Here is an 18723-nt window from a genome sequence, read left to right as displayed (position 1 = left end):
TTCTTTAGGAGATGCGCAGGTCTGACAATAAAAAACTACCCAAACAGAAATGCAGACAGAGTGCAACGACAATTGAGAAATCGATAAAAGTGCAGGTCAGGAATGACCATAAAACAAGAAAAGTGGTGGTGGTTAGAAAACCTCTAGCTTGAGCGTAATACTTTCCGAAATATATAAGGAGGATCCAAGGGTTGTTGTTGAAAAAGTAACGCATTGAAAATTATGTTTAGTTTAGTTTCAGTAAGGAATGATAGTTTTGTACATCAAATTTTATTTGATAGAATTAGTTTAGAATTGCTCTTAAATTATAAGAAAAAACTATGATATTTTTTAACAAATATCTTTATTTCACATAGTTTAAGAAGACGTCTTGTTTTATTATGTAAATTAATCTTTTCGGCGATGGTTTCGTATAGTAAGAATTTAAGAAGTACATAGGCCTACATAAAAACTCGATGCGGTTTAGGTCTGGTGATATTGGAACCTAAAATAGTGATCAACTCCTATCAAGAGAGAAAAAATCGGCTTAAAAACAATGAGATCACTTCTTTTTCGTTCATATTTTCGTTTGATACATTTATTCTCCTTTTTAAGGCCATGATCGATAGGCGAGTAAAACTGCGGTTCTGTGGCTCGTCGGTAAAGCTCGTCAGTGTATCATTGCAATACCGCGGTTTTATATACCTACGAGCCTGGCTCGCGGCTCGTCAGTTTGTTTTATTTTTTACTTGGCTCGTCTGAACACAATTATGTTAGCTGTGGACGGTTGACAATGACCGTTTTGCTCGCTAGTCGATCAGCACCAACGAGCCGCGAGTAAAACCGTCGTTCTTAAAACTGCGGTATTATGGCTCGCACGTCGATCACCCACTTTAGGGTGCTTGTCTGTTCCGAACGTTGGCGATCATTGAGATCATTCTGGCTATGATGACTTTGTTGGTTGCTATACGGAATAGCTGTGTTGACGTCTTTCTATACCATGCTCGCAGGTTAGCAAGCCAGGATATTCTTCTTCGTCCTGGGGCCTTTTTTCCTTCAATTTTACCTTGCAAAATGAATTGGAGTTACAAATATTACGAATACCCCTATTAACTCCCTAAGTTGAAGCAACGTTGGGCTTGAGTCTAAAAGTGAAGTACGAAGGTAAGAAGTAAGAGGGTGAAGTAAAGGGTAAATCCAAATTTTCAAGCAAATTTTAAAAAAGATCTGTAGGTTTAAAGATATTTTGGAAAAACTAGATTTATTTAGAAATAATAAGCGCTGTAAGCGGTTTGTAAATAATGATATCCGATTTTATTAAAAAATATTATGTATTAACTTTTTATTTCGGCTTTCTATCGCATTGCCCTCTGTTGATGACTGACTATAACTAACAATAGTTGGTTTGTAAAAAAATGCATATTTCTACATAAATTTAAAAATAATTTAAAGTAGCTGCAACGTCACATAAAAGGCAATTATAAAATATTTTAAATATGGATCAAATATGGCGTCAGACTGTTTCATACATTATTCGCAATGCGCCATCTATGGCCATACGCATTCTTAACGGAGCGTATTAGTGGAGGCGCTTCTGATCGGAAAAAATAAACGATTTTTTCTATAAGAGGTACAGCTGTATTTATCATTAATTTAGAATTAAAATATATTTTAAGGCGAATTTGATTTGGGAGCTTAAAGACGAATAGTACCAAGCCAAAAAAGAAAGAGACTAATGTGATGTTGAAAAATTTATATTCAAATTACAAATTACAAATTACAAATACAGTTTTAACCCTTAACTATGGAGTCTCTCGGACTCCACACTACACACTACACCACACAACTATTTTTGAACATTTGGATGTTCTAAGTGTGGATGACCTGCTGCATTGTCAATAATTAATAAAACCATGAATGTGTTGCTTGTGTGAGTCCATTTCAAAAGGTAAAAGAAATAATAAGTTAGACTTACTCACAATCAATTTAATTTAACTATCCAGACGACCGGTTTCGCTTTCTACAATATGCAAAGCATCTTCAGGTCTCGATACAAAGTTAAATAAATGCTGAAATAATAAACCCATATTAGGGTGTTGTCTAATAAAGAGAAACAAAGATAGATGATATAAATTATAAATTATATTAATTATATAATTTATATCATGTATCTTTGTTTATCTTTATTAGACAACACCCTAATATGGGTTTATTATTTCAGCATTTATTTAACTTTGTATCGAGGCCTGAAGATGCTTTGCATATTGTAGAAAGCGAAACCGGTCGTCTGGATAGTTAAATTAAATTGATTGTGAGTAAGTCTAATTTATTATTTCTTTTACCTTTTAATTAATAAAACTTTAAAATCCAGAGATTTTTTCTTCACATAGGATTCTACTTCTGGCACGAAGGAATTATTGAACCATTCTCTAAAAATAGCTGTTGTCACCCAGGCTTTCTTGTTAGTCATTCAATGCACTGGCAGTTGTTTTAAATCTTTGCCTTTTAAAGCACGTGGTATAAGAGATTTATTGATTAAGAGCGATTTCAACATCCGATCTCACTTGTAGTTTTTTCGATGTAAATACGATTAGGCATTTTTTTCTAATACAGTTGGTTTTATCAGCGTTAAATACTTGAATACTTGATCGGCACATCTCTCAATACTCTCATCTTCAATAATTTTCACTAGCTCCTGTGGAAATATTTTTGCTGCTGCTTCATCTGCTGTAGCACTCTCTCCTGTAATCTTGATATTACGAAGTGCATTTATTTTTATAAACCCAGTTAGCCATCCTTTGCTAGCTGAAAATTCTTTACCAGTTTGGAAGTGGAAGTTGGTGGCTCTGACTGTTTCATTAACTAATAAAACTGAAGAGCTTTTGCCTGGATTAAATCATTTTTCTTTGAATTCGTCAATCAATCCAAATTGCGATGGCCCTTTCTGTTCTTTCTAATAATACATCCCTTGTGTACCAGAAATTATAGATTTTCTAACAGCAACTTCATTCTTCTTAATTGTTCTTACAGTTATTTCGCCTTAATTAAAATATTTTCCAATTGCCGTAGATCCTTCTCCTTTTCCTAAGCGATCTAAAATTGCAATTTTCGTTTCCAACCAAATTGATTGTCTTTGATGTTTTTTTTCTCCATTTAGCCAAATAAAATAAAAAAAAATAGAAATAAAAAGAAAGACTTTCGATATTGAGATGGCAAAAACCTCTTCTAATGAAAAATAAAACTTTAAGACACTCACTTGAAACGTTTTAATCCGAAAACCGTGCTGCTTATTATATTGCAACTTGGAATCAGCAAAATTTTAAAAAATTTATAAATCAAAGAGCACCGCTAAGAGAAACATTATTTTAAAACAATTTCAATGCGAAACTCGCAATGATGTAATAGGGACATCAAGTAACAAGGACATCCCCGAATTGCAAACGCTTACTTTACTGACATCTTAATGTGAATAGTTAATGTATGATTCTAATAGTTAATAACAACTCACAACCTTAAAATCGCATAAAATTAATTCGCATAAAAAGATACCTTACTGTATATTCTATTTTTAATTCTATGTTTAATAGAAAATAAATTAAAAGATTCGTATATTCACATCCAACCTTTCATTCTGCAGCAATTATTGTTTTATAAACAAATAGTAAATTTTATTCGTAAACAAATTTTTTAGTGTTTTTTTTTGTTTCAGTATTTCCTACATCATATCCAAACAACCAAGCAGAATTGCAGCTGTTCAGAGTAATGCAGAACGCCTCCTTACTACTATATTATGACACTCTTCTGGAAATGGGTGGTGACGACGTTCAACAGCTGTGTGATGCCGGAGAAGAAGAATTTCTCGAAATAATGTCTTTGGTCGGTATGGCTTCTAAACCGCTTCACGTTAGAAGGTTGCAGAAAAGCCTCCAAGAGTGGGTAACCAACCACTCAAAGTTTAAACTACCTTTAGTGCCCGGTGAAGACTTTGAATTAGAATTGTCAAGCCCTCGCGTGACTAGTAATCATGTATTTTATTCAGATAGCGGTGATAGTAGTAGAACAATATACTCCCCATCTCCTGGTGATCTTGGTGCCTTACCCCCAGTTTCTAGCCCTGGTTTAACTATTAGCAACAAAAGGTGAGTTTGAACAAATTTAACGTTGGCATTAACAATATAGTAAACTTCAAGGGAAAATTTATGACTTGCGGTAATACATTCAAATCTTTAAATCTTAGCAATATGGACTGTTATTAGTAATGTGCTTTTCGCAGGCCTTATTCTCCGTTAGACCCAGCATGTCCTCCATCTTCAAGTTCAAGTCCAGGAGCAAACATGTCAGTACAACTATCACCAAGTCTTATGGAAAATCAAATAGCAAAACTTGCATCAGCAGCAGAGCGCTTAAGTAAACAGCTACCACAATACGAACCAAAGCCTCACAACACCAAAAAGAAGGTGTGTAAAGAATTAGAGTTAGTTATATCAATGCCAGAGAATGATCCAAGGAGAATGGACGAAATTAGGAGGTATGCTGCAATATATGGAAGGTTTGATTGTAAAAGGAAACCTGAGAAACCTCTAACATTACATGAGGTTTCTGTAAACGAAGCTGCCGCACAAATATGTAGGTTTATTCCAGCACTTTTAACACGAAGAGATGAACTTTTTCCACTTGCTAGACAAGTTGTCAAGGATTCGGGTTGCTATTACTCAAAAACACAGTAAGTAACTTTTTCAGTCAGTAAACACAGTAAGATAGTTATGATATATTTTTAAATTATATTTGTCCTAACATGTACTTATGTAAAAAGAAAGAAAAAGTGCCATTATAGGTCAAGATACAATTCTTCAAAAATAAGAATCACTTGTCGAATGCATTTTAAGTTTTGTAGTACGTAGTGGAGATTTGTTGTACTATATAATGCAGTGATAGAGTTGGAATACCTAATAACATTTGTTTATAATAAATTAAAATGAAGTAAAATCGAAAGAAAACACATAATCAATATTTACAGTCGAGCGAGGCCTCAGTCAAGAATACATGCTATCAACGGTGCTCTTTGATCTCGTATTAAAAGTAATAATTATAAAAAGCCGAGTTGAAGCAGAAAGTTGAAAATCAATATTTAGACGAAACACCAAGAATTTGCTGACTTGATAGTAATACCAGAATCAAAAATGGATAAAACTGGCTGTAAGATTAGTAATAAATCTGACAGGAAAGTATTAGTATTGAAGGCTGATTGTATGGTAATGGTAAGCATAGGTCAAGAAAATGAGGCAGACCTAAAAATAAAATTAGGCCAGGAAGCAGTATACATTTGAAAAATTATGAGAATGTACAACGTGGTGGCGAAAATCATAGAATATGGTAAAGATGGTCAAAAAATAAAAGCTGGAATTACCAAAGAAAATCGGAAATATGGAATGAGCAGAAGATTAATAAAATTAAAGGATATCTCGAGAAAAATCAAACAACGAATCTACAGTACCAAAATCAAAGCAACGGTCATACACAGGGTGTTTCTTTGGGAAAGTAACATATGTTAATTGTAAAAAGTGGACATTTAGGTGGTGTCAAAAAACCCATACCTAATGGGTCTTACTTCATCAAAACAAATATACTGGGTGTTTTATCTATTTTGCCAACTTCAGATTTTGTTAATAAAATTTTAACTACACTGTATATTTTCTTTATATTTGGCACGCGAAGTAATTAATTTATTTATACACACCCTGTACATTAGATTTAAAAAAATGGATTCAGCACTTAAAAAACTGATGAAAAACTAAATTTAGTGGTATACTTTGAATTTTGCATGAACATTGAACATTTTGTATTTTTGACAGAAGTAGATTATTTAAAACAAATGACGTATCTATTCAACAAAGAGATTCTGTCATTACCACCGCAAGCTTAGTTAATAAAATTTGAAAATTTTAAGGCATATTCATTTTACTTTTCATATTGTAGCTTCTTCTTCTTCTTCTTTTTCTTCGTTTTCTTCTTTTTATGCAGACATGACTCTGTCTATTGGGGAATCGTGTCTTGCCGTTTTTACTACACTATTTGTTGTCATTCAGCTTATATGACCGTTCCATTCTACATTTCTATTTCTTACTCAGTTCTTGATGTTTTCCACCTTGCATCTACGTCATATATCTGTAATTCTAGCTCTGTCCCATTGGGTTTTACCATCAATTTTTCTAGGTGTTTTCATATCTGCTGTTTCTAACATCTTTTTTGATCTCTCTGTGTCAAGTCGTGTCTCTGCCGCGCATGTCATTATTCTCTGATGACTGTTTTGTAAATTCTGCCTTTAATTTCTTTACCGATATTTTTATTTCTCCATATTGTTTCATTCAGGCAACCTGCAGCTCTGTTTGCTGTATTCACTTGATTTTCCACTTCTGTTTCGAGCTTTCCGTAGCTAGATAATGTGATTCCTAGATATTTAAACTCCATCACTTGTTCTATTATCTGACCTTCCACCTCCAATTTACAACTTAATAAATTTGCTGTTATAACTATAACCATGCATTTTGATTTTTTTTTGGGCAAATTAACATGTTAAATTTTCTGGCGGTTATATTAAATTGGTGCAGGATACGTTGCAAATCACTGTGAGAGAGTAGTATTGCCTCGTCTGCATAGCAGATTACTTTAAGTTGTTTTTTCCCATTTGGTATCCTTTTTTGGTTCTTAATTTTTTTATTATTTCATCCATAATCAGGTTGAACGATAGATCACTCAGAGAATCTCCCTGTCTTATCACATTGCCAGCTTCAATAGGGACAGTTAATTCTTCTTCTACTTTTACTTTTATTGTGTTGTTTTGGTAGATATTTTCGATCGTTTTGATTATTCGTAGAGGTACCTCTCTTGCGTACAATAAGTGGACAACGTCCTTTAATTTAAAGCAGTCAAATGCCTTCTTAAGGTCCAGGAAACATAGATATGCCGGTTTGTTGTATTTTAACGATTTCTCTTGCACTTGCCTCATTATAAATTTAGCGTTGGTGCATGATCTTCCCGACCTAAAACCTTGTTGTTCTTCTGCGAATGTTATAATCTCATTCAGTTTATTTATTATCACTTTGGTTGTTAATTTCAATGTTGTGTTTAATAAACTAATTCCTCTGTAATTTTCCGAGACCGATTTGTCTACGTTTTTGAAGAGAGGTATTAGGATACTTGATCTCCATTCTTGAGGAATTCTGTTTTGTTCTATTACTGTTTGGATCGGTTTTAGTAGTTATTTGGTCAGATCTGGTCTGATTCTGTTGCTGCGTTAATTATGATATTTTTGAGTTTTTCCCAACTTTCCTCGCTGTTATCGTTTTCTAATATTTCGTGGAGTCCCTATTTAGTCCTTCGACTCTGATTTTTGTTTGTGTTGGCGCCGCTCTCTTGGGTGGGAAGTATTTCAGGATGATTATTATTTTACATAATACTAGGCTATGGTCGCTATGGTTTTTTTTTTGTGCAAATTTTTGTTGTTTTTTTTTTAATTTTTAAGATACTTCTTTGATTAAAGTTATGTATTTTGTGGCTTCTTTATTATTTATTAATTAATTAGAGGTGAATATTTGTTACCAAATATAAATTATTTGGTACCATTATTTAGTTTAAATAATGGTATTAATTAAAATTAAGTAACATTTACATTTTTTTTTCTACTTCCAATTAACATAATTTCAGAATACAAATTCAACATTTTTCCAGAAAAAATATTTTTCCGAAAATTTAAAAGATTTAAAATCTAAAAAAAAGCACTAAATTTAATTTTCTCTTCTATTTTCAAATGCAGAATTCACTTAAAAAAAAAATCTTATATACGGGGTGCTGTTATTGGGTCGGAATATTTTCTAATATTTTTTAATCCGGACTAAGATTTCTTATAAATTTAATTAAAATATTCGATTGGACACCTTAAAGAATATTCGCGTGCTAAATATAAAGAAAATATACAGTGTGGTTAAAAAGTTCTGAACCAAATAAGAAGTTCTTGGTTATTGATGAAGTACGACCCATACGAATGGGGTTTTTGTGATCGCCGTAGTGTCTCCTTTTTTCAGTTAACGATGTTATTTTCCCAAAGAAAAACCATGCATGCAAGCGAAACGTGGATTTTAGAAAACCAAAGAAAAAAATTAGAAAAATAAGAGTGGGAAATGTAAAGAGGCTATATACAGAGGTGTCAATACGATAGGATCAAAAACAGATATAGATTAAGGAACATTGTAGAATGAACACCACAAAAAATCATCATCATCATCATCATCATCAGGGCTTTTCATCTTGGGTGGAAGCTCTCTGATTCGCTTATTGCGGTGAATCACTCCGCATTTCACTTGTATAAGTTTGTTGTATGACTTGGCTTTCGTTACAATTTTCTTCCACTCAATTCGATATGAGCATAGTTCCCTCAAGTTTCTCACTTCTAGAATTTTGATATCTCTCATGACCTGATCCTCCCATCTCTCTCTGGGTCTTCCCCTTGGTCTTTCAGTTGCTGGTTTCCATCTGGTGATCTTTCTCTCTATGTGTCCAAGCCATCTCAGCCGCTGTGCTTTAATAAATCTAACTATATATTCTTCCTTCATTATGCCTCTTAGTTCTTTGTTCATTCTTCTTCTTATTTCTCCGTTGTCCATTCTTATCGGGCCCATAACCCGTCTGAGGATTTTCCTTTCGAAAATTCTTAATTTTTCTTCATCATTTTCTGTGAGGCACATTGTCTCAGCAGCTTACGTAACTACTGGTCTGATTGCAACTCTGTATATTTTCAGTTTTGTATTTCTGGATAAGTTCTTGTCCTTCATGAACCTCATGATATCTCCAGTATGTTTTGTTGCCTGCTAGTATTCGTTCCGTTACTTCTTCACTTCTCTTGTTTTGGGCATTCACTATTACTCCCAAATATTTAAATTGTTGGACTCTTTCAAAAGTGTAGTTTTCTATTTTGATTTCTCTCGTCCTGTTATCTTCTCTTCTAGAGCAGAGTAGATATTTTGTTTTTCTTCGTTACCACAAAAAATAGGTAAATAAAAACACAGAGAATAAATATGGTGGTTAGAACAGGTCAAAAATGGAAAACAATATGGGATAATTGGTGCTAAATAGAATACATTAGAATTATATAGAAAATAGGCAGCGGAAAGGCACCCATACCAAAAAGGGAAAGTCTGCATTTTAAGTTTTGTATATTTAATAGTTACACTATCAATGAGAGTGTAGCTATTAAATATACAAAAAAGTGAAGTTTTTTCGATAAAAATGAAACGAGGAAATACTATAAATCCTTAAATAATAGCCGTCGAAAACTTAAACCACGACTAAAAATTTGTAAAGACACTAACGGTGAAATTCTACATGATAAAAACTCAGTTCTTAACAGATGGGCACAACATTTCAGCGAACATCTAAATATAAACGATATTGAAGGAGGTTACAACATAGGCAATCAACAAAATCTACAACTTCAACTACACAGTAAAGACTCAACAAGAGAAGAAGTGTCAAATGCCATCCTAAAACTCAAACGACAATAAAGCCCCAGGAATTAATGAAATCTGTTCGAAAATGTATAAAAAAGGTGGTGCTCAACTTTTTGCAGCAATCCATAAACTAATAGTACTTATATGGTAGAATAAATTGTTACCAGAAGAGTGGCTAAAGGAAATACTATGTCCGTTGCATAAAAAGGATGATCAACTGGAGTGTAAGAACTATAGAGGCATTACTCTGTTAGCATCTGCGTATAAAATCTTCGGCAATGTATTGTTTGACAGACTTATACATTTTACAAAGGATATTGTTGGTCAATATCAATGCGGATTTACTGCTGGAAAGTCAACTACACATCAAATTTAAGCACATAGGCAGATTCTAGAAAAATCACTAGAATATAACATAGATACATACCATCTCTTCGTCGACTTCAAAGCAGCCTATGACAGTGTGAAAAGAACTGCATTATATAATGCAATGATAGACTTTGGGATCCCACCTAAGTTAGTTAAGTTGACCCAACTAACAATGCAAAACGTAAGCTCATGCGTTAGAATTGAAGAAGAAAACTCTACGTTCTTTGACATTAATAATGGTCTAAGACAGGAGGACGCGCTGACGTGTCTCCTCTTTATTATTGCATTGGAAAAGGCAATCAGACAATTAAATATTAGAATGAATGGAACTATTTTTAATAGATTGACGCAAATTCTCGCATTCGCTGACGATATAGTTATAGTAATGCAGAAGTATGAGAGACTTGGTGCAGTGTTTTACAAGGCTTGCGGACGCCGCAAGTGAATTAGGACTTGTGGTAAACGAGGAAAAAACCAAATATATGTGGTTTCTAAAAAAAGAGTTTAACGTTTTTAAAAACAGAGGGCACAAGAAGTAGAGGACGACCACGAAGAAGATGGATTGATGGTGTGGAAGAAGACCTACAGATTCTAAGGGTCAGAAGATGGAGGGAAGTTGCCAGGAATCGACAGGAGTGGCGACTTTTTCTGAGCAGGACAAAATCCATCACAGATTGTCGAGCCACGTATGATGATATTTAATAGTTGTAAATGGTATGTTATTAGTTACAACTATTACCCTAACCTTAGACCTTTATGACCTTAAATAGACTAGTTCAGCACTAATTCATCAATGAACAAATCAGAAAACAAAGTTTCGCAGACTAAAGAATATGAAACTGTAAAAACAACATGGACTTCAATTTATTCTAATAGTAAAAATGATCCAGAAGATATCTCTCCACCTTTACTCTATTATATAGGTATCCTATATTATATTTTTTAATACCAAAAGTAATATAAAATCTTTTTTCGTGGTTTGATTACAGATTATCTACAGTTTATATGAATAAACCAGGAAATATGGGCCATGATCGGGAGGTGGATATATCTGCTAGAGCAAGCCCAAGAATAGGAGGATTTGAAAATGATAGACCTATAAGCAAGAGGCCAAAAATGGAAGCCACTTCCGACTCAGACGACCGGCAGGTCAGCCAACTAAAACGACTAAAAAATTCAACGCACTCACATGTTGTTATCAATTTAGAAAACTAACGCTTCGCCAAGTAGCATGTAAACTGCCGAATAATTTTAGCAAAGATAGAACTATTTATATGTAGCTATTTCGACTTACTAGCTCCCTTTCGACTTACTAGCTCACTAATTTGTTTAGACTTTATTTCAATCAGTCTAGATAACACACATTAAAGTTTTGATTACTTCTTTTATATTTGGTATTTTAAGATTATATTGTTGGTTGCATATCATTCTGTGTTCACTAGCAATACCTTGTTTTCATATTTTTGTGTGATCTCTATACCTGAATGAAGTACCTTCATTCCTACCTCTAAGTTAATTGCTATTCAATTCAATTAATTTTTATTGAAATATTTCTCTCCAGTTATAGTCCAGATTTCTCTTAAGATATATGTCACACAGTCGAAGTTTCGATTCTTGTCCATTACGTGTGACCAATGGCAGTTATTTCGTTTCATAGTTAACGTCACTTGTACCGGTATACTGGTATTTGTTACCATTTACCACTTATGTAACTAGTCTTCTTTTTGATCCAGAGTGATTTGCAGAGTATGGTCAAAACAGGACTTCATACTATCCTTCCTAGTAGCATATTCAATCGTATTATTAAACAACGCGTTACAGCTTTTAAAATAAATTTGGAACTTACTATTGTTCATTGCTTTCTTATACTGGTAAGCCTACGAAATTTTATGTTTAGCTAAATATATCTTACATTCTTATATCTTGTGAATGATAATACAAATATGAATAAATCAATATTTTTGAACAATTATGCTACAGTCAATATTGGTGATGCTATGAGAAAATAGTTACATATAAATAGTTATTGCTTATTGCTTTTAAATGTTCCAAGATTATTTTAACTATGATAAGAAGCGCTTAAATTGGCACATTTTTAAAATTATCCAATAGTGCATGTTGTAAATAATTTACGCTTATAGCACTGCTTTATAGTTGCTAAGTGCACATTAAATATAACTACTAAACAACAGCTGTGTTAAGCATCTCTTAATTGCATGTATATTTTTCGTATTATATCGTTTTACATATGAATAACTTCAACTTTCAGTTCTCATTTCATTTTTAGTTTGAAATTACAAATTATAATACAAATATAAATAAATATTAAACAAAATTTCAAATATCCGTTACATACTGATAAAAAACATATTAGTTTTAAGTATGTGATAGTGAGCATAGGTTTCACGGATAAAATTCGATTTGGTTCACAACATTTTGATAGCTCCCCGTACATATTAATGGGTAAAATGTGGTATTTTACAGTGAGCCAGCTGCAACAACACAGGCATTCACGATACGTTTTAGCAAACTAAAATTTGGTCAGCACAATTTATCCGAATTCTTAATTATTTAGTCCCTATCAGTGGCGTTTCATGAAGGCATCTTAAAAGAATTGTTTAAAACGAAATTTGAATTTATTTGAGACATTTATTTTGAAAAATAGAAATAACTAATGAAAGTATTGTTAGTAAAAATATTTTGTTTATAACTATTTATAATCTAGTTTTTTAAGCGTAAACACACGACCAATAGGGATCTATGAACTGAGAAACACCGAGCCGCAAACCCCTATCTCTTGACTTACTATTTATCCATAGGTATATCCGATACACCAGCGTATTGTAGTCTAAATAGCAGACTATTTAGACTTTATACTGTTATAGTAGACAAGTTATAGTTAGACTTTATACCTTTTTATTTTCTAACTATTGTTTGACCCATCGATACACTATATCATTCACAGTGAAGTCTGGCCCGTTTGGGTATCTGACCCACGTTTTTATTGTAGTCGTAAACAAGCCTTTTACGTATTTTAGAAAGATTAATAAATAGTTGAATAGATAATCCAACAATGAAAAATTACTTTGTGTTCTATGGTTTAAAATGATCGTTATCGTACCTAGCATCTTTTACACAAATATAGTAAATTCATTCTTAACCATTTTGGATAAAAAATATATTTCAACGATAAAAATATTTATATTTAAAGCATTTAACTTTTTACTCACAGCTTGGTTTATACATCATATGAATCCTGGGAGTTTTCTGACCCATTGACGCCGACCGTTACTATTACAGGTTCAATAAAATTTTGTATTATCTCTTCCAACTTCCACATTTTCTCTTCTATTTTTAAGACATGGGCAACAGCGTTTTCCCAAATTTGTGATGTGTAGATCACGATGGAATTAATTTCTAGTAAAGTAATTGAATTCTAAAAAAATATTGACAAAACGATGCCGCTGGAATTGTGGAATTGACAGCTGACAGCTTTAAAATCAGTTCTTACCAATGAATCACCCTCTGCAATGAATTGTTGGACTAGGAGCATGATATTTAATGAGATCTGCCCAATTGAGAGGAATGTCTTAAAAATAATTATCTAGTGCAAAGTTATAAATAAGGGAACAGACGGGGGCATTTTCATAGTTGTTAAATATATTGTTAAGATGATCACTGAGTTTTTGGGCGTATTTTGACTGAAGTTAATGATGTTTTGCTGTAATGACTTGTTACTGCACTAGTACCTACTAGGATTGTATGTGTCACATATTAAAAAACATTAATTATCATTATAAGACTTTGGATTAAAATGTTTTTAGTATATTGATACTCTATTTTGATGTAATTTCTCCTAGTTGGATTCCGCAAGTCTTTTTTTTGACTATTATTTTGCTGTGGTAGATATAAATCATTTAATTGAACTAACGACGTTGTCTGGTTTTTCCAAGAGATGGTATTGCGATTCGTTTAAACTTTTTTTAAACAACAATTTTTTGATGAATGAAGAAGCATATTTTATTTCCTCCTCCTCAAGTCAGAAGGGAGTTTATATATTCGAATGTGGTATTAATTCTAAAGACTATGTAACTTATTAATTACGTTTTTTAGTAATTCTTCTACATATTCGAAATCAATATTTCCCAGTATAGAGCTTTAAATTTGACATACCTCTTGGTTAACACTTTTCGCCACAATTTTCGGAGTTCATTATCATGTGGGAAACTTTCAACGAAGCTTTAGATGGGCAATATAGAAGGTAAGATATTAACGTTATTTTCCGATACTCACTCAGGATTAATGCCCCTGTAGAGGAGATATTTTATTTTTCTGAATAACTACTTACATTTGATCTAAATACATTAAATCATTCAGTGAAATATTACCCCGTTACTCAAGCTTTGTTATACAACTACCCTTTCAGACGTTTCAGAGAGGTAAATTAGTTAAAATATCGTGTTGCAATCCTCAATGGCATTGCCGAAGTACAAAAGGGCCAGTTTGTCCTTCATTGGCCTGTGATCTGGCAACGACTTATCTTCTTCTGTTATGTAGATACTATTTGGTATTTTTTTCCAAAATAAATTAGTTTCATCACAATTAAAAGCTTGTTCTCCTTCTTCTTCTTCTTCCTCCTTATAAGCAACTCTGGTTGTTCATTGGCGGATTAAATCCTCTATGGAAAGTTGTCACTCCATCTTTTGCGCGATCGTCCGATACTCTTCCTGCCTATTAGTGACTTATCTCTTGCTTTTTTTCTATTTAGTGTCCATCCGTTTTTACACTGTACGTTACATTTTCTTCTAATATCGGGAATACAGCGTATTTCTTGTAATTCTTCTCAGTACTCTCATCTCTGCCGTTTCCAGTAGAATTTGTGTTGTGGACGTGTCGGGTCTTGCTTCTTAGGCATATGTCATTATTGGTCCAGTGTTTATAAATTCTTGACTTCATCTCAGTGTTAATGTGCCCTATAGTGTTATTAAGGCATCCTGTCAGTCTATTTGCTTTTTGTACTTGATCTCTCACTCTTTGTCCAGGTCTCCATACCTAGACAGTGTATTTCCCAGGTATTTTATTTCCATTACTTGTTCAATACTGATGCCATCAATTTGTATTTTACATCTGGTTGGTTCTTTGGTGATTACTATTGTTTTAGTTTTCTGAGATGAGATTGTCATATTAAATTCTTTTGCTCTTATGTCAAATCTGTGGACCAGTCTTTGCAGACCATCTTCATCTTGGGCTATCAATATTGCGTCGTCTGCTTAACAGAGTAATTTTATTTCATTCTTCCCCATTCTGTATCCTCTTCTTCTTCTGATGCAATATTGCATCTGTACACGATGTTTCACTATGAAAACCCTGTTGACCATCTACTAAACTTATCCTCTGATTATGTATCCTTTTCTATGTGCTTTGGTTCTATTAGTTCCTTTACCTCCGTTCTTTGACCTCTTATAGAGTTTCATATTTCCTTTTGCAGACCATAAAAATCAAATTCCATTTCTTTTGAAAAGCATTCCCAGTAATCATTTTGTTTTTTTCTTACAAGTGTATATGCTTCGTTTCTTATTGTCTTGTAATAATTATGGTATGCCTCTTGTGTTTTGGTTGACATGTATTTCAGATAAGTTTTTTCTCTCTTTCCATTTTTCCTTCACTTCTGTACAAAACCATGGAGTTCTTCGCATTGGAAATGATTTACTTTTATTTATATTCCTTTCATCAAGAACTTCCTTGTGTTATACGTGATATACGTGTTTCTGTTTTTTTTGGTTATTCTTTTTTTAAATAGATATCCTGTAAGCTTTCGACTTTTATCTTTGTTTTGTATTCTGGTGTTTTGTTATCACATATATGTGTTTTCATTCGAATTTTGCACAATACCAATTTATAATCGGTCCTATTTCTGCTGATGTTAGTGCTCTTGCATCCAGAATTTGAGTAGTAACTCTCTATTTGACAGAATATAGGCTTTCACTTTCATAGATCTTTGTCCTCTAGTGTTTTTAAGAATGTATTTGTATTGTTCTTTGTAAGAGAAAAATTTAGTATTAATACGTGTTTCGTTTATGCTGCAGAGCATAAACGTTTATGATCCGTCAGAAGGTCTCCGTTTTCATTTTTGATATTTTCATTATGTCGCTGTTTTTTTTCCTAAAACTATATTATTGCCAATACGGGCCTAAAAATCACCCATAATGATTATATATTCATCATTTGGGGTCTCGTTTATTACACTCTGAAGGTGTTTGTAGAAGTTTTTTCTTGTGGTGGCATCTCTGTTGTTCTCTGGTGCATATATTGCGATCACATTCAGAGGTTTGACATCCAGTTTAACTCTCACACTTACTATTAGAGATATGTTTACATTTTTGTACTTGATGTAAAAATTTTCTATGTACTAACAGGGCGACTCCATCTTTGGGAAAGATTAAAAGCTTGTTGGGAAATAAAATGTTCGTTACCAAAACTTTTTCAAAATATTTAACACATTCATATGCGGCTTATTAGTATATCGAATAAACAATATTTAACCAGGAAAAATTGTTTAGTTCAAATAGGACAGATTCCGAATTGGACTTATATAAATGTAGATAGGCGACGAATAACACGGTATCACTATATGTTTATTACCATAATTTTTATAATAATTATTTAAGTAAATTTTTAATTGTCTAGGAGCTAAATTCAGTCTTTTTATATCTTGAGGTGCAGTTGATAGAGCCTAATTAAATAGTAACCAATCAAGTAAAGAAATAAACGAAAAACCGGGTTACAATGGTGATACAATATTGAAAGAATATGTATGCAATAAACATGAAGCGATGGAAAAACCGGAGAGGCATATAGAAACACAGAGAAAACCAAAGATATGGGGATTAGAAAGAATAGATAAATCAAAACCTGCTGCTATTATTTAATGAAGCATTTTAATTAAAACAAGGTTTATAGCTATTTTGTAGCCATTTTCTAGAACATTTTTAGATCTAATTTTTTATATGTCGCTAGTCAAATTTTAGTCAGTAACTATTATGCTTATAATAAAAAAATCAAATATTTTATTAAAATTCCAAGAATTGTTTTTTTTTTATTTTATATACATACGTAATTCAACTGTGATTTTTCGTGCAATTTCATGCCTTTTTTTGTAAACAAATTACTTACAAAAGAATTTAATTTTAGAATGTCATGCTAGGATGAACAAACTTTTTCACCATCCCGATATGCTTTTTATATAGTTATAAAAACATGTATTGATTTGATACAGTAATCATTATTTATACAATTTTAGTTGTGATTGTAAATTAGTAATAACATAGAAATAAAGCACAGCGTGTTGCTCAAAATTGGACTACTCAAATAGTTTATTTCAAAATACTGGGGTTAAATGAATTAGAAAATTTAAATATATAAAAATCGGTAAAGTTTTACAAGAAATTCTTATATTAAGTATGACTATCCAGAAGACCGATATAAAGAAGGATATCTGATGAAACACATCATTAGACTTCTCTCTTCTTCTTCAGTCTGTTTGTCCCAACTCCTGGACAAATGCATCTCCGTGAGTTTTCCACTCCTCTCTGTTACACTATCAAAATTTATCGCTTAAAATTCAATGCAAATGTAGAAGTAAAAAGATATAGCCCTGTGCGCTGTTCTATAACTGAGTATTATTGATCATAAAAATTCCTTAGTAATTAATTTCATAGACATTTGACAACATGCATATCACTGAGAACGGAATCCATTCTCTCAGCAATATATATGTACTAAGCACTATAAATAGCCTTAACAACCGAGCTAAATTGGCCCTCAAACCTCCTTGCCATTGCCTAGGGCATATACTTACAGGAATCCCATAAAAAAAGTTCCATTCCCTTCAGTCAAACTTTTGCACTTGACTGGTAACGAACTTCCTGATAGTACCACGACGTCCTAGAAGCAACCGATATTAAACATCGTAGATAAAATAAGATCCAAGCCAAAAATGCTAATCCAAGAGTCGTTCCCATCGTGTATCTGGTGTATATCCTCGAGACGTGCTAAGCTTTTAACTTCTCCCTCCTAAAAAAAAACAGGCCCACCTTTAGCTTGCTCCGCTCCGTTAGCAGCATACTGACAATCCCCCCTTTTTTACGTTGCTCTACCCTCCAAAACTCTCCAAAAAAGGGAGACCGTTCCTTGAAGAGGCACACCGTCTAAGCAATGAATATTAGACGGCTGTACCGATTCTGTTGCTTAAAAGCCTGGTATCCGACAGTATAAATGAATGCTTGTTTGAACTGGCAGTTTATATCGATATTAATCGATATTATTTAAATTATTACTGTCATGTGTTTAACTGTTTATTTGCTGTTTATAAGTGACCAAAACTTCTTCCCCATAATGCTCTCATATCGTGCATAATTATCTACCTACTGAACTATTAATAATATTACATTTTTTTTTGTATAAAAATATGCAACAACCAGATCTGAAATAAATTAAACAGAATCCAATAATTAAACAGAGCAGTTTATAATCGAAAACTAAAAAAAATCGATTATTTCACAGTATGACTTTTTTTAGTACCTTTACAAATAATATATTTTTTGTTTATCTCATTTAATGGATTTGTAAAATAAAGTTTTTATATTGAAAACACAAAACACAAAAACTAACAAGTTTGTGGTTTTATAGTTTCATAAACATGACTCAACATTGGTCCCAAGAGTCTTACGTTTGATATAATATTTATGTAATAGTCACGTACATAGTGGTTTAAACTAGATATTTTTAATCTTAAAGGGTATCTCAAATATACAGGGTGTAGTAATCAAGAAAATAATTTTAACTGTATTCGCAGAGCAAATCCTGAGTGTAT

At 32.7% G+C, this 18723-nt stretch overlaps 1 protein-coding gene across 1 annotated transcript in view; it reads left to right on the top strand.

The window, feature by feature from the left end:
• Positions 1-18723, top strand: part of nab (NGFI-A-binding protein homolog) — a 70534-nt gene that overhangs the window by 38997 nt on the left and 12814 nt on the right. The window contains exons 2-4 of the mRNA XM_072546801.1: positions 3689-4118; positions 4253-4702; positions 10841-11000. Coding sequence (XP_072402902.1) covers positions 3689-4118; positions 4253-4702; positions 10841-11000 — 1040 coding nt within the window. The remainder of the gene's footprint in view (positions 1-3688; positions 4119-4252; positions 4703-10840; positions 11001-18723) is intronic.

The sequence above is a fragment of the Diabrotica undecimpunctata genome, chromosome 10 (assembly GCF_040954645.1).
Source record: "Diabrotica undecimpunctata isolate CICGRU chromosome 10, icDiaUnde3, whole genome shotgun sequence".
NCBI classification, from domain to species: domain Eukaryota; kingdom Metazoa; phylum Arthropoda; class Insecta; order Coleoptera; family Chrysomelidae; genus Diabrotica; species Diabrotica undecimpunctata.
This window is presented reverse-complemented; position numbering and strand designations above follow the sequence as displayed.